General features: G+C 33.5%; 2 protein-coding genes across 2 annotated transcripts; both read right to left on the bottom strand.

Annotated features, from left to right (window-relative positions):
* Nucleotides 1-7,851: 7,851 nt before the first annotated feature.
* LOC130799154 (protein VACUOLELESS GAMETOPHYTES-like) lies at nt 7,852-10,721 on the bottom strand. The gene is made up of 2 exons (XM_057662245.1): nt 9,848-10,721; nt 7,852-8,450 (listed from the first exon to the last, which is right to left on the bottom strand). The coding sequence occupies exons 1-2, from the start codon at nt 10,290-10,292 to the stop codon at nt 8,080-8,082; spliced, it is 816 nt and encodes a 271-aa protein (XP_057518228.1). The 5' UTR covers nt 10,293-10,721; the 3' UTR covers nt 7,852-8,079.
* Nucleotides 10,722-16,975: 6,254 nt separating this feature from the next.
* On the bottom strand, nt 16,976-17,680 carry LOC130814822 (uncharacterized). The gene has a single exon (XM_057681085.1). The coding sequence runs from the start codon at nt 17,678-17,680 to the stop codon at nt 16,976-16,978; it is 705 nt and encodes a 234-aa protein (XP_057537068.1).
* Between the last annotated feature and the right edge of the window lie 4,292 nt (nt 17,681-21,972).

The raw sequence follows: 21,972 nt of genomic DNA, 5'->3' as shown, positions 1-21,972 counted from the left end.
ACAGATATCCGGAGTTTCTTGGGACTAGCAGGATACTATCGTCGTTTTGTGAAGGACTTTTCCCGCATCGCTCGTCAACTGACAGCCTTGATGAAGAAAGAAAAGAAGTTCGAATGGACTGAGGAGTGTGAGAAGGCATTTCAGTTGTTGAAGGAGAAGTTAACTACAGCCCTTGTGTTGACCTTACCTGATCCATCTTTGGAATACTCCGTCTACAGTGACGCCTCCAAACATGGATTAGGTTGTGTTTTAATGCAAGATAGGAAAGTGGTGGCGTATGCTTCGCGTCAACTAAGGACTCATGAGGTGAATTATCCAACACATGACTTGGAGTTAGCTGCTGTGGTTTTCGCATTGAAAATCTGGCGACATTACCTTTATGGTGTCAAATGCAAGGTCTTTACGGATCATAAAAGTTTGCAATTTTTGTTCACTCAATCCGAGTTGAATTTGCGCCAACGACGTTGGTTAGAACTTATCAGTGATTATGATTTAGAGATTTCATATCACGAAGGCCGTGCGAATGTAGTCGCTGATGCTTTGAGTAGGAAATCGAGGCATTCAGTCTCAGCGTTAATAACCTCTGAGGAGTTGTGTAAGGAGTTTGGGAGAATGAACTTGGAGATAATCCAAGAAGGGGAATTGGAAGCCAGGTTGAGTGCCTTGTCTATTCAACCTACCTTTTTCGAAGAGATTATGGCTAAGCAACTGGAAGACCCAAAGTTCATTAAACTTCGGGAGCAGATCAGTGAAGGGAAAGCTGAAGGTTTTACAATTCATGAGGACGGTAGTCTTCGTTTTAAGGGACGGTGGTGTGTGCCGGATGGGTGTGACTCCTTGAAGGAAAAATTATTGAATGAAGCTCATTATTCTAGATACTCGGTTCATCCTGGTGGGGATAAGATGTATCAAGATTTAAAAAGCATGTTTTGGTGGTCTGGTATGAAAAAGAATATTGCTGATTTTGTTTCCAAGTGTTTAACGTGTCAAAAGGTTAAGAGTGAACATCGAAGACCAGCTGGGTTACTGCAACCTCTAGAAGTCCCGGTCTGGAAGTGGGATGACATATCTATGGATTTCGTGTTAGGGTTGCCACGAACTAAGGCTGGTAATGATACTCTTTGGGTTATCGTGGATAGGCTTACTAAGTCTGCAAGGTTTATTCCGATGAACTGTAAGTGGGATATGGAACAACTTGCTCGTGCCTATATTCGATACGTTGTTCGATATCACGGAATACCTCGTACTATTGTCTCCGATCGTGATACTCGATACTTGTCACATTTTTGGAAATCATTACAGCAGGCTTTGGGAACCACTCTTCTTCATAGTACGTCTTTTCACCCTATGACGGATGGTCAGACTGAACGTGTCAATCAGATACTAGAAGACATGTTGAGAGCAATAGCCATGGAATGGCAAGGTTCATGGGATGAACATTTGGAATTAGTAGAATTCTCTTATAATAACAGTTATCAGGCAACGATTCAAATGGCTCCGTTTGAAGCACTGTATGGTCGTAAGTGCCGTAGTCCTGTATGTTGGGATGATTTTACTGAATCCGTCACCTTAGGACCTGATATGCTTGTGCAAATGACAGAGAAAGTAAAGTTGATTCGCGATAAAATGAAGGCAGCCCAGGATAGACAAAAATCGTACGCCGATCTCCGACGTCGGCCTGATGAGTACGAAGTGGGCGACAAAGTTTTACTCCGTGTGTCTCCGATGAGAGGTGTGGTTCGTTTTGGTGCTCGTGGGAAGTTGAGCCCGCGTTTCATTGGCCCCTATGATATTGTGGAGCGGATTGGGAAGTTAGCTTACCGGTTAGCGTTACCTAATGCGCTGGGTAAAGTTCATGACGTTTTTCATATCTCCCAGTTAAAACGTTATGTTGCGGATTGTTCGCATGTCTTAGACCCGGAACCGTTAGAACTTGATGAAAGCCTCACCTATGAAGAGCAACCTGTTCAGATTTTAGATAGAAAGGTTCGCAGTACTCGGCGAAAGGATGTTGCAATGGTTAAGGTTTTATGGTCCAATCATCGGTCACAAGAGGCAACTTGGGAAACAGAAGCGTCAATGCGAGAGAAGTATCCGCATCTTTTTCCTCAGGTTAGTAAGTTACGGGGACGTAACTTTTTAAGGGGGTAGGAAGCGGTAGGATTTTTGCGCGCTTTGAGTTACTTTGATCTATTTCTTTTCGTTGTGTGCTTGTTTTATCGTTTTTTTTTATGTGTGATTGTGTGTGTTTTGTGTTTGATGGGTGCGTGTTTTGTGTTTGTACGTTGAGGTTTTGGGGTCAAAACCTTTTTAAGGGGGGTAGTCTGTAACACCCCGATATTTTCCCGATATATTAAATGATTTGCTAGTAATATTATTATTTTTATTATTATTATTCTTTTTAGAAAAAAAATATATTTCTTTTTATTATTTATTTTGTTAGTAGGTTAAATCATGAGACTTCAACTTTTAAGGCAATTAAAATCATTTTAAGTCCAAATCTTTTCCTAATCTATCTTTAATTTCAAAAAAATAAAATAAAATAAAATAAATAAATAAATGGGAATGTGTATGGGTTGGCCGGCCATGGGTAGAATATTGGGAAGATTGTAACTTCCATTTTGGCTATTGAATGGTTAAGGAAATTATGATTAATAAAATCTCATAATTCCTTAATCAATTCCTTTCCTTACTCCTTTGCCATTTCAAATTCATTTGCAAGTGAAGAAAACACTCTCAAACTCCCTCATTTCTCACGCCTAAACCCTCCTTGATTCATCAATTTGGTTCATAAAATTTTGGTGTTGTTCTTGAGCAATTGTAAGTAAATCTTAATTTAGTTTTATTTTTAAGTTTTAATTTAAATTTCTATGTTTTTATGTGTGTTATTTTATAGTTTATGATTTTGTTCATGAATTAAAATTTATGTGTGAAAGTATGATGTTTTTCTATCCAAATTGAAGTATGGTTTTAGGGTTTTAGATATGTTTACATGTGTATGAAGAATTGTTTGATGAATGATTGGAAAAAAAAAAATATATATATATATATATATATGTATATACATAAAAAAAAATGGTTGCTCATATAAAAAAAAAATATATGTGGTGATGGAAATTTATTTTTTTTATTTTTTTGATAAATAGTGGAGATTTATAATGTTGGTAGAGAAATATACATGTATATGTGTGGTGTGTTTGTGTGTGTAAATTGGTGTAAAAAGATTTATTTTTGAGAAAAATATAAATAAATAATTAAAATTTATTTTTGGATGTGATCATGAAAATTATGTAAATTTTATTGTTTAGATTTAATAGGGAATAAAGCATTGAAACTTATATATTTGTGATAAAAAAATGAGATCCCGTAGGTTTTGAAGATGATGGAAAAATTGTGTTTTTGGAGCATTTTTGGCTTTAAAATTAAGTTAAAAATACTTATACTATGTTATAAATTATGAAAATTGGTACTCGGGGGTTTTGACGCCTTCCGGACGCATCGGTGAAGTCGGATTTTCAGTTTGACAGTCTTAAGATGAGTTTCTGGACAGATTGTATAGGCTGTCCAGTTTTGTGTTTATACCATGTTATAGTATGTGATGGATGTTCATGTTGTGTGTAGCATTCTAGGTATGGATGTGATTGTATATGTGTGTTGTGTATGATTTGAGGAAAATGTGTATGTGTGCTTATTTCCCGAATACGATTGAACCTTGTAGGAAGTCGATTCGTGACCGGGAATTGATTAAGACGCTTGCGAGTTGGTTATCTTGCTTAAGGTATGTACACGCAGCGTGGTTCGCATTAGTCCGATGTATCATGTATTAATGATACCCGAAAGTAAGGCATGGGTATATAGAACGAATAATGTTATCGTTCGAATCAATAATTTTATACATTGTTATGATAAGAAGAGGTAGTATGTCCTCACTAACTTAAAAGTGGACGTAGTATGACGTCAATCTTTATATATTGTTTTGATAAATGGAGGTAGTATGACCTCACTAACTTAAAAAGTGGACGTAGTATGACGTCAATTGGTGGAAAAGAATTACTCGCGGTATATGAGGGCATTATGAGCCACCGCGGGGGTATGCATACTTAACCATAGACACCGAAGTAAGGCGAGTGTCTATGGTAGAGGCTTGCTTAGGGGTTAGCTCCCCCTAATGTATTGTCTCACTTATGGAGTTTGGAGTGTACCGGCAGTATGGCTGGATAGTACAGCAGTATGGCTGACTAACTTTTACATGAAAATAAATATTCTTAATAAGCATGATCGAAGCGTACGGTTCTGTGATTTGTTAGCTAATTAATTAAAACTTTCTCTTGTGTTATTATTTATTGGTATGCGACGTTCGCTGACGTGTGCTTTTGGTCTTAACGACCCTGCGATGATGTTGTTTCCTATCTGGGCAATGACTAGCAGTAAGTTAAGTTGCAGGTCTGGGGAGTGAGGATTGTCCCTTGAAGAAATAAATTATTAGGGTAGAAAAGTCTCAATGAGATCTTCAAAACTTAGTTTAAAGAACATTTGGTTTTTATGAGGCGACTTTCGTTCTCAAGTTGTAATAAGTAGATTTAACTTTTCGTTCTTATCCGCTGCTAAGAATTTCTTATTATCTAGTAGATCTTAATAACGCTAATAGAACTCGATCCGCACGTTTTCCTTAACTTCAAAACTGTATTTTAACTGTTTTCTAACATCCCGGTTTGACTCGGATTATAGTTGACTCGTTTTAAAAGGTCATTTTCTCTTTTCGTACGACCCGAGTCATTCCGAGATGTTACAAAAACCCAAGTGTTTACATGGGAACCACGATCCATGCTTAGCATGTCGACAGAGGTTTTGGCGATGACCTTTCCGCCGTGATTCTGTTACGAGGCCATTGATGCCTCTTCATTATGATGATTTATCGTTTGTCTAAATCTTCGGCGCGTCAAATTTCAAGGCAGATGCTGCCGAAATTTCCGTAGGATTTTGTTTGGAAGTTTTCAAACGTCATCTCTTTCTTTTTCCTATTTAAATAATTATTTATTTCTACAAGTGACACCCTTGAAGGGTCTGAAATTCAGGGGTGTTACAGTGCTATTCCTCCATTCCTTTGGCATCTAATGTGTCCTCAAAATAGCATTAAAAAGGTTAGTCAACCAACGGATGCCCTCCTCTCCTAAACCCTTCCACACCTCAATCGGGATGTTATCTGGCCCGACTGCCTTTGTTCTCCCCATCTTTTTGAGAGCTTCTTCTACTTCTTCCGTTGTAATATCCCTCGCTGGCTCATATTCCAGTTGTCTTTGGACGTCAAAAAACTGATTATCCGCCTCCTTTGGTCCCCTCGACTCATTGAGCAGTTGGGAGAAGTACTGGAGCCATCTCGTTTAGATCCCCTCTTGACTCAGGAGAACTCGTCCCTCCTCATCCTTGATGTATTTCACTGCCTCTAAGTCCTGCCGCTATTTGGCCCTAGTCCTCGCCAACTTAAAAATCTGCTTCCCCCCCTCTTTGGTATCAAGCTTCCAGTATAAGTCCTCATAATCACGGTTTTTTGCCTTCGTTACCGCTTTCTTGGCCGCCCGCTTTGCTTCTTTATAATTCACTCTCTTTTCAATCCTATCATCCTCTTCCGTGCATACCATAAGTTCCTTAAATCTTTTGTTTATATCCTTTATCTTCTTTTCCACCTCGTTTTTCCACCACCATGACTCTTTGAACACTTTTGGTTTACCCGACTTTACCCGCAAGGTCTCTTTTGTCACTTTTCTATGGTTTTTGCCATGTTCACCCACATCTCATTCGCATCCTCTGACTGGTTTGGGAAGCCCACAAAACTTATCTCGCTTGCCAAAGTTGTGACCTTTTCTCCTTTAAGTCTCCCTCACATGATCTTTCCCTTGGACTTGACCTTCTTTTCTGTTATTTTCTTCTTCATCCTGAAAATCAGTACTAGAAGTCTGTGTTAGGAGGGCATCTCTGTACCCAACACCACCTTACAGTCCAAGCATGAGGCCCGATCTCCCTTGCGCACTAAGAAATAATCAACTTGGGTTGCATGGCCACCGCTCTTATAAATGGTCAAATGCTCCTTTTTCTTTCTAAAGATCGAGTTTGCTATGAGCAAATCTTTTGCTAGCGCAAACTCCAGTAAATTCTCCTCACTCTCCTTCCTTGCCCCCAAACCAAACCCTCCATGAGCCGAGTTAAAGTTACCTGCATCTCTGCCTATGTGTCCATTAAGTCTCCTCCTAGAAAAACTTTCTCATCGTCCGGGATAGTTCTCATGAGGTCTCCTAGGTTATCCCAGAACTTGCACTTCTCCTGCTCATCGAGCCTAACTTGGGGCCCGTACACACTGACAACGGCTAAAATCTCTTCCCCCACTAGTATCCTAACTAACATAATCCTGTCACTACACCTCCTTACTTCAACCAATTGATTCAGGATATCATTCGACACTAAGATGCAAACCCTGTTACGTCTGCCGTCCAAGACTGTATACCACAACTTATATCCCTTTATACCTTTTTTTTTTTGCCCCTTCCACCTAGTCTCTTGAACATATGCTACATGGATTCTGTATTCAAAAAGCTCATTTGCCAACTCCAATGACTTGGCTTCCAGGGTAGCTATGTTCCAAGTTCCCACTCGTAATTCTAAGTCCTGCTTACGCTGCCCTCCTGACCTTCTCTCCTTGGACCTGACTTCAGGTGACCATGATGTCTTCGTAGTTCTATAATCAGTTACTACAAATTAATATAAAAGGTTACAAGCAGGTCACCAGCATGGAACAGCACAGAAGACATATAACTAAAAGGAAAATCGAAAATAGATAAACAAAATGATGTAAGAGAGCTAGAACACTGGGGAACAGACCTTACGAAAGGTGTGAGGACACAAAACAACCAAAGAAAGATCTTCCAACCCCAGCACACCAAACAGCATGCAAAGCAGCTAAATAAAACACTGAAGCAAGAGATGCACGAAGAAAACTTAAAGATGTAATATACGAGAGGTTAAAGGGGGTATCACCTACGCCTCGATATGATGGTTACCGGTGTAGAAACGCCTACGATGTTTTCACCTTTACAGTGTTTGCTTTGCCCGACTTCCTCTTTCTCCTTCCTCTGTAAAATTACAGTAGTTGGAGAAGTGAGAATCGCGTGGGAATTGCGGAGAAAATCGCCTGAAACTCGCTGGCGGATCGTGAAGAAAACACCTGAAAAACGCGAAGAAATCGCCTGCAAGTCGCCTGAAAAATGCAACAGTTATCTTGAAAAACGCTTGAACCTGCAAAAACCAAACAGGAAAAAAACAAAAATGGCAAAAACGAAGGTAGGCGACGAAGAAATCGCCTGAAGAAATCGTGAAGAAATCGCCTGATTGAAAATAATTATTTTGACCAGTTTGACTTATTTTGACTTGTTCGCAGTTAGTAATTGCGAACATACCCAAACCTTAAATTTGAGATTTTCACGCTTAATTTTGGAAAAAAGTTGAAAACTGTATTATTTTATTCCTTTTTCTGATTCTTTTTGTCTTATTGTTTTCAAATTTTCAGAGTTAATGTTAGTACCCTATAGGATTTTCAACTTTTTGGTTTACAATTCCAATTATCATGGGCTTATATGTTTAGTTTACTAGTTGGGCCTACTAGACTATGTCATTATTTAATACAGTTAATGGTATCCTGGTTAATATTACGATTTCCGGTCTGATCTGGTCTAAAAATTGTAAAATCAAGATCGGATCGGACCGGAAACCGCAATTTTAGACGAAAATCATTTATATCGTAGACCAGACCAAACACTTAAATTACGGTTTGGTCCAGTTAAATTTACGATTTTGACCAAACTTTATTCAACCATAGCAACCACTACGCGCCCACATGACAACCTACACCTCAACAACCACCATTACACTAATAAAAAAAACAATACATTTTTTTTCCACATGTAAACACCCTTACTAGAAGAGTAAGGCAAAACCATGCAGATTGCCCTAAGAAAAAAGTAAATGATGCCCAAATGTACGTCGTATACTCTTCTCTTCCCTTTGGTGAAATGATGAGTACTCCTATTATTATCCGACATTGAAAGCAGCTTGAGTAACCAAATGAGCCACAGTAGTTGCAACAATTGTGGTTGGATCTCCAAGAACTATGAAAAAAACAGTACTCAAAAATGTTTTGATTATCGCGAACCAGCAACTTCTACTTTTACAACTTATTATATGTTTCTTCCACTTGATTTTGTCCGGGCCGGGCTGCACAGTTTTCTGCAACGTAACAGACTGATTCCCTGAACTTACATTTTTAAAAGAAGAGGACGACGACGAAGACGACGATGCTGAACCATTATATTTATTGGCCATTTTCATCACACAATAAACGTGGAAATTACAGTCGCCATATTCAGATACATATGACCACCCTGGGATCTTTTCTACGGCTCCTGCATTTTATTATTTCGTAAATATCAATTTATTTATCAATTGGTGGTCTACAGTGAATTTAATATTATTTTAAATAAATAAATAACATTTCAAAACCATGATGAATGAACAAAACTAAAAAAAGTTAATCAAATGGTGATATTAGAACGTTGCATTAATCATTTTAGGTCTATAAAAGTTGAATGATGAACCTAATGGTTATAGCTAGCGTAAGAATATTGAAACAACTAACAAATTCAAAATTATTTTTCAATATGCTAGCCCATATTTATATATGAAAGAGATCTAATAAAAAAAGTGTTCAAAATGACAAGGATATAAAAAGTATTTTACATCTTTGATTTGAATAAGATAAAAAAATCTAATGTCACGATCCAGCCAAAAACAATTAATTGTAAAAGTTACTATCTTACGCTAGCCAAGGCATTTGTTGATAAGGAGTAAGGATCCATCGGAAAAGACCGTATCAAACAATGATGTGATAGAAGGAAGACTTAAATGTTAGATCTCCTTTATAATGATCGTGACTTTTTCTATATAGAAATTTGTTTGATTAAAATTGTTATATTTTTTATTGATTGTTATAAATGCCGGATGATATTTTTATCAATGAATTATTAGGTGTTCTTTTCTATAAAAAACGCATTCGTTTATAGTGATAAGAATTAATATTAAGACTTGTAATCCATCACGTAATATAAGCATTAATTATATTAGCTACTATAACATAAAATTTGAAATTTATAGCTAAATTACATGTTCAAATATATTTATTTTTTCTGATTTAGTATTGTTAACTAACGTTTTGAGATGTATTTTAGCTTTTTCCTAAATAAAATAGCTTTGATATATAATTAATAAATATTCGATGCAGTATTTAATTGTTAGTTTTGTTTTGTATTTTTCTATATGAGGACTCAAAAAATTTTTTTTTTAAAAAAATGAAAGAGTGTAATATATGAGCCCATGATCTATTACTAGACTTGTGACTTGTCAACCCGGCACAAAATTAAAATCCGATCTATTTTTCTAAAAATTAGTGATCATTTAAATTATAATGCATTTTTCGTTAATGTTTAATAATTAATTGAGTTAATATTCAACAATAATTAGTTGAAAAACTTTTTTTACCCAATATAGTATTAATGAGAAAACTAAAATTTAAAATTAAATGATAAGAATTAATATAAAATTAGTTGAAAAACTTGTATGAAACGGTCTTACCGTGAGACATGCCTCATACTTAGAATAAATAACCCAATAATAGAAACTTTTAGTTAATGGGCTTCTTGTTTTGAGGTCGTGATCTCACAGTGAAACGGTCTCATACAAGACAAGCTGTTTATAGAAATAAGATTAATTAAATGAAATACAATAATCTATTAATACTACTAACCTTCTAATAACTTCTTTTCGCACCTTGCACAATTGGAATACTGAGGCATCTGATCTTGAAGAGTAAATATGACATCTTCAATGACGATTTTACGATCTAATTTAACACATTTAGGATGAAAATCCAAATCGGTGTCACTACAATGATACGTATATCCCATAAGTGTTAATCCACAAGCATCACAACATCTACAACCAGACTTGCACTTATGCTTTTTGTAGCAGTTCACCCCTTTTGGGGGCTTTGCACAAAATTCATACTTTTGTCCTTCAAATTCTATTATCGCTTCTGCATAATTGCATTCGGGATGTAAATCATAATCGCATTTTTTACATCTAAATCTTTTCCCAAAACCATGCATCTCACATCCGTTACACTTGTATTGACTTTTGCAATCAAATTCATAAAGGGGATGTTTGTGATGACTTGTTTCTCGGCTCGTCATAATTTGATCTTAATCTTTTTAGACTAACAATATAAAATCATTTCAAAAATAAATTAGCAATAAATGTAGTTTATTAATAAAAGATTCTAACCATATACATGAATGATATTAATTCTGGCATGTTATTGCTTACCTCTAAATTGAAAAAAAAAATCTATATCTAAACATACGTTAAACCTTTGAATCATTAAATAAAGATTTAATATGTAAAAAATAAACTCAAACAGAGAGTATAAGATTGCATACAAATAACCCTGCCGAACTAGACCTTTAATATTGTGGTGCCTCGGAATATGAAAATCTAAATGTTTTTTAAGAAAAAAAGTTTAAAAAAAAAAAACGAAACAAAGATTTATTGGATTATAGTTTATAATTGTATTGCAAAAAGTTTTCTAAATCAAAATTGCTTGATTAAATCAAGTGATCACAATAGCTATTGTTCTTTTTAAATTCAAACTTAAATAGACCAACTGATTCTATTTAAAGTTTGACCCAAATTAAATCATTTTTAATCAGCTTTATAATTTTTAAGAATAAAAAAAATGAAAAATGAATATTTTAAGTAGATGAGATGACTACCTTTTGTAGTATGTATATATCATATATTATGGCAAGGTGAAGGTCTAGTTATATTATTATATATATAGCATAGGCCAATAGTTATTGGTTTGCCTACTATTCTTCCTATGTGTTTCGCTATAAATTCGATGGAAATTTCAATATATTCGTTTAGATGTTTACTCTGGTCCTAATCAATTGTGGATGTCCCAAATCCAAATTGAAAAGAAAATACTCCTTCCATTTTTTTTTTCTTCTCATTTACTTTTTGCAAAGTTTTTTGAGTAAATTTTGAGTCTTAATATCTCTAAATACGCATGATAAAATAATATATATTGAGTCTTAATATCTCTAAATACGCATGATAAAATAATATATAGTAAATATATACATTAAGACAAATCTAACGAGAACGCATAAGAATATATTTTATCATCTGTGAATGTCTTAGAAATCTTAATTAAATTTTTTTCTCCAAAATAAAAAGCATTACGAAATTAACGTGAGTAGTAGAAAATAAATATATGCATGATGTAAGATTATATAAAACGGATAATATCATATTAATGCAGGACATTCATGGCAGGTGAGCTAACACTCATGAATTACACTATGGAAACTCTCCAAAAACATCTCGAAGAAGTAAAGAGCTCCAAATCAAAGTCCAAAGTAAACCCTAGAGTTTTTCCGAAGAGCATTTTGAACGGTCAACTTAAGAAAGATTAATTTATGAAATTGATAGTAAACTTCAATTTATTTTAGTAGTACGTGGAAGAAGTAGCGGAGCCACATATAAGACATTATGTTCAATTGAATCCACTTATATAAATTAAATTTGGAATTTTTATAAATTTTCGTTAATTTATTAAATTTAAGGAATTGAAAAATTTTCTAATAAAATTGATTATTTGAGTTTATAGTCAGAGGCGAAGTCATGATTTTAAATTAGAAGGGCTCAAATAATCGATATACTAACAAATTATTTATTATATAAAAACTATTTTATTAATGAAAATTTTAAAATCATATAAACTGAAATGAACTTAAACCATAACAAAAAAATATATTCAACAAATAGAGTTTATGCTTCCCCTATATAATTGTTCATTTTGAAAAAAATCTAGTGTTTTTGAATCTGTTATTCGTCAAGTAAGTCTCTAAAAAAATACTATATTGCAATTAAGATAGCAAAATTATAAAACTCATACTAAAAAATATAAATGTAAAATTATGAAAGATAAAAAGCAACGACATTTAACATAAATTTATTAGTTTTAAAAAAATAATTGTTTATATTAGAATTTGATACTTTAACCTTAACCCCTTAACAAATGTATTACTCCAACCATTGAGCTATATTAATTTTTGTTATCTTATTAACTCCAATAGTAAGGGGGTCAAAACTAAAATATAAAGAATCACATTTTCGATTAAGGGGAGTCGTGGGAGCCTGACCCCATTTAGCTTTGCCTCCGTTTACAATTACACTTTCACCGAACCCAAAACATATTTTTTAAATAGAAAAAATTACCTAGACTAATCCAACTTTTTATTGAATTTTCTTACAATAATCCCATAATCATGAATAATCCCAATTTTAAGATCACTTACCCAAAAATATTGTTGTCCAAATGTTGATTTGCTTATGCAGGTTAATTGCTAAAAAAAAGAAAATTAAATTAAAAATCAAAAATATATAAAATAAACTAACTTGATTTCTCTTTTTAATTTATAAAATTTTTAAATTTTTAATTTATAATTTAATTTTTTTTACTTTTTAAGCAAAATGACTTGTTGTATAAGTAAGAGGTTGTCTTGGTGCATTCTTAGCAAGTACCCCTTATAGGTTATTGAATTACTTATAGATAATCAATCGTTAAAATCACTACAAATAACTAGCGAAATAGCGATGGAAAAATAGCGAGGGCACGGGTTGGTCGCCAGGGGCAACGGAAAGGCGAGGAAAAAATAAGTCGCCAAAATGGGAATCGAAATAGCGACGGAAAGGCGAGGGAAAACAAAGTCGCTAATTCGTCGCCAACTACCTTTTTTTTTTATTTTTTTTATTTAAGAAATGGCGACGGGATATTGGTCGCCATGTGGTCGCCAGAAAATACAATTTATTTTTATTTTTATTTTAATCAAGGGCGACGAGCTAGGTGGTTGCCACCTAGTCGCAAAAAAGATTTTTCCTTTTTTTTTAATAATAACTTTTGGCGACATCCTATTGTTGTCGCCTTTTGGTCGCCATGTAGACGATAATTTTTGAACTTTAATAAATATAGGCGATGGTTTTCTTGGAAGCCAATTGGTCGCCGTTACTTTTTCAAATTTGAAATATGGCGATGGGTTTGTCATCGCCGTATTATTGTCATATTTTCTATAAATAAGACGCTGAAATGTTATGCAGTGTATTTTTTGGTAAGTAAGGAACTAGAAGAGGTTAGTGATTTTCTTCTATTATCTATCTAGTTTTTTATCTTTATATGAGATGTTTTATTTATTGTTATTGTTTATATTTAATTTTTATTGTCATTTATTTGATTTATTTTTATTATTTAATTAGTACATGTTTTATTTCGTTTGTTATTTACTTGAGTTTTTTTATATTTTTTTATTTGTTTTTTTATATATTTACTTCAGTTTTTTTATATATTTTTTATTTGTTTTTTTATAGGCTTTATATATATATATATATATATATATATATATATATATATATATATATATATATATATATATATATATATATATATATATATATATATATATATATATATATACACATATATATATATATATATATATATATATATATATATATATATACATATATATATATATACATATATATATATATACATATATATATATATACATATATATATATATATATATATATATATATATATATATATATATATATATATATATATATATAGCTTATATTATAAGTATTTAATTTGATGAAACATTTATGTATTTAGAAACAATATAAATGGGATCCTCGCCTCGAACATTTCTTTCAAAGGTCATGGGAGGAAAAAGCCGCAAAACGTTATGCGGATATGCTTTCCAAATGGCACAAAACGTTGAAAAGCAAGCCTGATTTCAAACCTCTTTCCATCGATAATGAGACTTGGGCGCGATGGAAGGTTGATTGGGAACGCCCAGATAATAAAGCCATTTCGGCTAGCTAGGAATTCCTCCAATCGACGTGGAGGAAGGGACAAAGCTGAAGCCACCCATATAGGTGGCTCAATTCCGCACGCCAGAACAATGCGAGATTTGGTGAGTATTTAATTAATTTAGTAGTATTATATTGGATTTTTTTATTTTGTTTTGTTTAATTTTAAATCGTTTTTTTTTTTTTCAGGAACAATCGAAAGGTCAAAGACCCACAGCCTATGAAGTATTTACACGAACACATGGGGTTTTTGACAATGAAACAGGGGATTGTTCGCAATGGACTAATAGCAAGTCACAAAAAGTTAACGTAATAATCTATTAAACTTGTTTATTGCTTTTAAAGCATCAATTAATATTTTGTTTATCGATAATTGATTTTTTTGTTTTATTGAAGGATGAATATCGTTCTTTGATGAAGGAGCATCCAACCCGCGACCCAAGTCAAAATTGGTTGGATGCTGTATAAAATGTAGAAAGCGGGTCGAAGAAAAAAAACAAAAAAAGCATATCCGTCTTCTCAGCCTCTCAAATTATTTATCCTCCTGAGCCAACGGATATTCCGTCTTTTCAGCCTGCACAACCTGATTATGAGGCGACTATTCAACAAAAGTTTGCGGATTTGGAAGCACGGCAAATGGAGTTCAATAATCAATTATGGGCGAGCGGTCCGAATGGGAAATGCTCAAACTGCCTATGAGACTCATCAAAGGCTGACTGAACAAATTCAAAGAGAACGAGAACTCTTTTTGAAATTCATTCAATCGCATTTCAATATGTATCAACCCTCTCCTCCACCTCCTCCAAATGAATGATTATATATGTACTTTTTGTGACTATGTAAATTAACTTTAATTTTATATATAATATTTTCAGCTCTTTGTTTTTTTTTACTTGTTTTTTTATATATTTTTATGTTAATATTACACCTAATATAAAATATATATAAATAAATAAATAAATAAATATATATATATATATATATATATATATATAAATATATATGCATGCGAATATATAAATATATATATATATATATATATATATATATAAATATATGTGCGGCGACATCAGCGACGAACTAGCGACGAAGAAAGTAGCCGAAGACGGGCGACGAAACAGCTATGAACGATTGGTCGCCAAACTGGCGACGGGGAATGCGGTCGCCACTTGGTCGCAAAAAGTGGCGAGAAGACCGTTCGTCGCCGTCTCTGTCAGTGCTTTGGCGATGGATGTTTCGTCGCTAGGTTGTCGCCCCTTTTCATGAGGAAAAGGCGAGGACATGGCGACCAAAACCGGCTTAGCGACGAACGAAAAGGCGACCACCTCTCTTCCCGTCGCCAACTCAACTTTTTGACCATTTAGCTATCAAATGGCGACGAAAAGCGTTGTTCCCATTTTGAACCTTATTTGGAAAATTATATTATTGTCCAAATGTTGATTTGCTTATGCAGGTTAATTGCTAAAAAAAGAAAATTAAATTAAAAATCAAAAATATATAAAATAAACTAACTTGATTTCTCTTTTTAATTTATAAAAATTTTTAAATTTTTTATAATTTAATTTTAATTTTTTTACTTTTTATGCATAATGACTTGTTGTATAAGTAAGAGGTTCTCTTGGTGTATTCTTAGAAAATACCCCTTATAGGTTATTGAATTACTTATAGATAATCAATCGTTAAAATTATTGTAGGAAAATTAATAAAAAGTTGAGAAATTCTTTATTGTGTAGAAATGTCTAAAGCTGGAATCTGATTTGCGTTACCCCAACTCAATATTTAAAGTCTTAACCAAGTCGAGGATACTAAAGTGAAATTCCATAAGAATTGACAATTTGACACTGCAAAGAATTTTCAACACATTCTAAATATTGTATTAGTTTCATCCAGGTCTATATGTAGTTGCAACTTCTTAATAAATATATACACGCTTACGGACCGTTTAACTTATTGTTCAAGGTGCATCGTAGTAAACTAAGAATGTATTAATAACCGCTCGTTTGGTGATCGACTAGTTGGTACTAAATCGCGGTTGAGAATGAAAATAAAATTTACTGTAATTTTGGTAGAATTATCACATAGTAAATTTAATGGTCATGATTATGCTCCTTCAACAATTTCATTTTCTTCATAAAATTTATTCCAACGAATTACCATTTGAACATGTGGTATTAAGTGGTAATGGAAAATTATAATTTTTTTTATGATCAAACATTCATTACCATGAGAATGACATGATAAATATATATGTCATGAAAATTTACACTTAAAATCATTCTCATTTCACTATTTAATATCGATTAGCAAACGTACCATATAAATAATTTTTAGTCAAAATTTATTGGAAAAAAAATTTAGGGGAGTGTTTTATAAGTTACACGTAACAACATTGAAATTGCCTAAAAGTGTCGTTTTAGTCTCATGTTACAAGAAGTTTCATCCATGTATACTATTTTTGACATCTATTTAAAATTTGGAGCTAAACTAAAGTCTTAATTTTAAATACCTACTTTTTATGATGGTCCAGAAGAAAGGTAAAAGGGAATGGAGTAGTATGAAAGGAAAAATTATCTTAAAATTATGTGCCTAGAGGTTAGAATTACTGTCATTACTACTACTCATTAGTACTTAAGTGAATTAGTACCCCTGGAATTGGAGTAAATATAATTATTTATTTTTTTGGCAAATAAAATTTTTTCATTCACCAGAAAAAAGTCATTATACAACCAAAACTAGACTATATCTCTACTTAATTTGCATCAGTATGGAAACAAAAAACACCTTCTAGGAAGGGTTGCAACGCCCCACTCTTCACGTGCATAAAAGTAAGGAGAGACCAAAAAGACAGAGCCAAAAAAGGCCGACAAAGGAAGCTAAACAAGCTATCAACAAAACCAGAGAAAGGAAAACAAAAACATCAAACATCAAACGTCAAAACTCATAGGCAGGCCAGCCAGTCAGCAGCAGAAGAATGGATTGCTTTGAAGCGAAGCACAATCTCCGATTGGATTTGAAGAACCATGTATCCAGGAGTAGGCACCATGTTTTCCCAAACAGCAACATTCCAACTCCTCCATATGGCATAAATAGTACAAGTATAGATGAAACGCATGAATTGTTGGTGAAGCTTCTTCAATTTGAGTTTGCGGAAATCCATTTTATCAATGCGCTTGAATCTAAAACCCAACCATGCTTCCATACTATTTAAACATTTTTGGCTGAATAGGCAATCAAAATATAGGTGGCAAACCGTTTCCTTAGTACTCATGCACAGGGGGCAAAGGTCATCAGCTGTTACACCCCAATCTTGGAGCTTATCTTTAGTTTTAAGCTTATCCAAAGCCATGAGCCAACAACAAAAACGATGTCTTGGGATAGACATTCTATTCCATACCACAAATCTCCATTTAACTTTTGGAGTGGACTTGAAAGTCTCATGATACACAGCTTTAATGGAATAATTATCCTGAAAGATCCAACTCCTCAAAGTGTCTTTGGTGAAACAGATCTTCTTCATAACCCAACTAACAGTGATGGGTGCATTGAAAATCTCCCATTTACCACCTTTGGTATACACACCATGGACCCATCGAACCCACAAGGACTCTTTCATCATGTGAATGTGCCAGGCCATCTTCCCCATGACACTTTGGTGCCAAATGTATAAGTTTCGGATGCCAAGTCCACCAACCTTCTTTGATTTACAAACCACCTTCCAATTCACCAGCCCAGGTTTATGTGAGTCAGCAGTTCTAAACCCTAAAAAGGATCTACAAATGGAATTAATACAACTAATAACTTTCTTCGGAAGAATAAACATTTAGCATCAGTAAGAGGATATCCCCATTAGTACAGAATTGATGAGTTGAAGTCTAGCTGCATAAGAAAGATGTTTGGCTTGCCAGGTCTGAATCTCACTAGTCATCTTGTCTGCTAACTTCTCAAATTCAGCTATCGATAGACACTTGGATGAGAGAGGGACACCCAAGTATCTAAAAGGAAGAGTGCCAAAGAAAAAATGAGTAAGATCCTCTATGCATGGTTGATCGAATGTGCAGAGCAACCCCAAATGTATATATGGAAGACTTAGAAGTATTAGCATGTAAACCCGAAGCTTGGGAAAAGCTATGAATGCACTGATGAAGGGTTCGAACTGAAGAGACATCTCCTTTACAAAATAACATCAAGTCATCAACAAAGCATAAGTGAGACAATTTAATTCTCCTACACCGAGGATGAAAACCATAGCTATCTTCTACACTTCTTAAAATTCTAGACAAATATTTCATATCAATAACAAAAAGTAGAGGGGATAAAGGGTCTCCTTGGCGAATACCTCTCCTAGCTCGAAAAACAGGGGTGGGCCTACCATTAAGTAAGAGAGAATAACTAGTAGACATTATGCATGTCATGACAATGGAAATAAAATGATTAAGAAAATTAAGGGCAACCAGCATTTCCTTAGGAAACTTCCAATCCATCGTATCATAAGCTTTTTGCAAGTCAATCTTAACTAAACAACTAGGGTCACAGTTTTTCCTAGTATTCTGCAAGGATATGACCATTTCGAGCTACATCCAGTTTAATCTTAGCCCTATTCTCCAATTCCGTACAAAAAAGATTGGAGTTAAATTGAGAGAATTCACGTTGAATCAAGTCTTTTTCTTGTTTATTATTACTAAGAGCGATCAACCTTAACTCAAACATAGAAATGCTTATTTTGAAAATAAGTTTCCTCATAATCTTATTTTTAGAATTTTTTAATAATCTTTTTGATATCAATTTTTTCTTTAATTTATTATACATTTGTTGAAAATAAGCTTATCCTACATATTTGATAAATCTTTAATAATCTCTCCATTTATATATATTTCGTAAAAATGTATCCATCTAAAATTCAACTTTAATTTATATATTGTCTTTTCAAGATTGTATCAAAACATCTTCAAATAAGTAATACTTCTACGAATAAAAGCTCCTCAGTTACTAAAACATTATATTTGTCTTTAAGTTTTATTTAGGCTAGGTATTTTGGCTTTCAATGGTTTCATAACAAAAGGAGGAATTATTTAAAAATTTTTAAAATATTCATTTTTTAGCAAATAGCTATTATTAATGTCAATTTTTCAAAAATTAGTAATCACTATAATAACTTAATTAACTAAATAGGAATTGTTGTATATATTTTGTCTAATACTCCTATAATATATTTCAATGAAAATAACGATTGCGTTTCATAATTTTAACCTATTTATATACGACATTTAAGTTGTATTACAAAAGGAAGAATGAAATTACTAATATTTCAAGATGAGAAGATGTAATGAGTGAACGAAAAAAATAGAGATGAAATACTAAGAAAAATGAGTAAGGGTATTAATGGAATAAAAAAATAAAAGATGGACTAAATACTACTTAAAAAAAAAAAAAAAAAATTTCAACATGGAAATCAGAGAAAGAAAGTAGAAAGGGAAGAGAAAAAAGAGAAATCAAAAGTCCATCTTTCTTATCTTTAACCTATCAAAGCTAGCAATTCCTCTCACTTTTCTCCCTCTCTCGCGCATAACAATCAGCACCGTACCCCACTGCTGTGCGACCCACCACCAGCCGCCGTTTTATCCACCATCAGCCGCCGCTTTAGCCATCACCAGCCGCCGTTTCAACTACCATCATAAGTCCTAAGTTCTAAGTTCTCTTTGACTATTATAGAGGAACTTATTGTTGGATTTTCTTGTTTGGTAAGTTATACTCATCAATCTCCACTCTTTATCTTGTAAAATTGAATTTTGAAGTATTGCATGAAATGGTTTAGTAAGGATATCCAAGTTATTAAGGATGTTAATGAAAATGTACTAAAATAACAATAATAATAATAATCATAATAATAAATTTAATATTTAAAAAAAATTAAAAAAAAAATTTAAAGGGGTGAGTCGCGGGTTTTGTGCTATTGAACTCAGGCCGAGCCGCACAACCCGACTCACCCCTTTAAATTTATTTTTATAATTTTTTTTAAAATATTAAATTTATTATTATTAATTATTATTATTATTATTAATGCTATTTTTAATTTTTTTTAAATATTAATAATAATAATAATAATTATTATTATTATTATTATTATTATTATTATTATTGTTAATAATATTTTAATTTTTTTAAAAAAAAATAAAAAATTCAGTCGCATCTCCTCTTTTATTTGTTTTCTGTTCCTCTTACATTTTACAAAGGACCTTTCTCTCTGTCATATATATAATACTGCACTACTGGATTTCCTTTTTTACATTCTTGATTATCAAAATTGAAAATCTATCCGTCAGAATATGGTATTGAAATTTTATCAGTGAACATATATTCGTCGTATTAAAAATCTGTTTGTCCCAAGAAAGTAGAGTTCTCAAACCAAGAAATCAAAATCCTACTAGTTCCAAAAAAAATCCCACGATTGCATAGTTCCAAAAAAGAATTTCAAGAAATCACTCATGGCAATTTCATTGGATTTTTCACAAATAGAATTGTGGATTGTAACTGGAGACATTCAGAAACTGGACGCAGAATTATCGCACATTCTTGAACCGAACGGCCGTCTTATTTCGAAGTCAGATAATAGTACCATTCTTCACATTGCATCTTGGGCAGGACAAATAGAAATTATGTCCAAGATTGTTGATATTGATCCTGATGTCTTGTTTTGTCGAAATGGCAAAGGTGATCTACCGATACATGTTGCTGTCAAAGCGGGGCAAAAAGACGCTGTACGGGCATTGATCGATATTGAAGAAAATAATGAACAGATTCGATCCACCGGCCTGACTCAGTTAGAGATGGTCAATTATAACAACGATACCGCTTTGCATATAGCTTTACAAAACCATTTCAAGGATTTGGCATATTATTTGTCACAAAAAAATCCGAAGACCAGCCATTTCTTGAACAAAATGCAGATGAGTCCACTTTATATGGCTGTCAAAGCCGGATATATCGAGTTAGCTCAGAACATGTTGCGTGAAAATAGTCTAGCAGAGGATAGCACTGATCTAATGGATAGAGTATGTTCTGTTGTTCATGCAGCAATCATGGGCAGGAACAGAGGTATGCGTTAGTTATTTATGTTATAGCAGTAGCTGTGGTGCCAATTGCCAAAACATTAACTATGGCTTGGTATGAACAACTATAAAATCAAAATAGATACCCGATTATCCAGGTACTCGAAATGTTGGGTACTCGCTAATGAACATCCCTAGTTACATCCCATTGCTGCCTAAACAAACTTAATCCACTACAATTAATAGCCATTATTTATGCAAAAACTTAAATAACTAACACATACCTCTGTTCCTGCACATGATTGCTGCATGAACAACAGAACATACTATATCCATTTGATCAGTGCTATCCTCTGCTAGACTATTTTCACGCAACATGCTCTGAGCTAACTCGATATATCCGGCTTTGATAGCCATATAAAGTGGACTCATCTGCATATTGTTCAAGAAATGGCTGGTCTTCGGATTTTTTCGTCACAAATAATATGCCAAATCCTTGAAACGATTTTGTAAAGCTATATGCAAAGCAGTATCGTTGTTATTAGTGACCAATTCTAACTGAGTCAGGCCGGTGGATTGAATCTGTTCATTATTTTCTTCAATATTGATCAATGCCCGTACAACGTCTTTTTGCCCTGCTTTGACAGGAACATGTATTGTATCGGTAGATCACCTTTGTCATTTCGACAAAAAAAGACATCAGGATCGATATCAACAATCTTGGACATAATTTCTATTTGTCCTGCCCAAGATGCAATGTGAAGAATGGTACTATTAATATGCTTGAGGAGCTATCCTGTACACTATGAGTTCTTCTTCAATGCTTTTCTCTTGAAGCGATTTCTTATGCTTTCTTCGCTTAAGGCGGCATATTCCGCTTGAAATTTGT

The sequence above is a fragment of the Amaranthus tricolor genome, chromosome 1 (genome assembly GCF_026212465.1).
Source record: "Amaranthus tricolor cultivar Red isolate AtriRed21 chromosome 1, ASM2621246v1, whole genome shotgun sequence".
Classification (NCBI taxonomy): Eukaryota; Viridiplantae; Streptophyta; class Magnoliopsida; order Caryophyllales; family Amaranthaceae; genus Amaranthus; species Amaranthus tricolor.
Note: the sequence above shows the minus strand (reverse complement) of the source record. Positions and strands in the feature narration are given on the sequence as shown.

Excerpts from the sequence above, each read along its gene's own strand:
- LOC130799154 (XM_057662245.1), bottom strand. The coding sequence starts at position 10,292 with ATGACGAGCCGAGAAACAAGTCATCACAAACATCCCCTTTATGAATTT. Across the intron at positions 8,451-9,847 it reads CGAAAAGAAGTTATTAGAAG|GAGCCGTAGAAAAGATCCCA; the intron begins GTTAGTAGTATT and ends AATAAAATGCAG.
- LOC130814822 (XM_057681085.1), bottom strand. The coding sequence starts at position 17,680 with ATGGGGAAGATGGCCTGGCACATTCACATGATGAAAGAGTCCTTGTGG.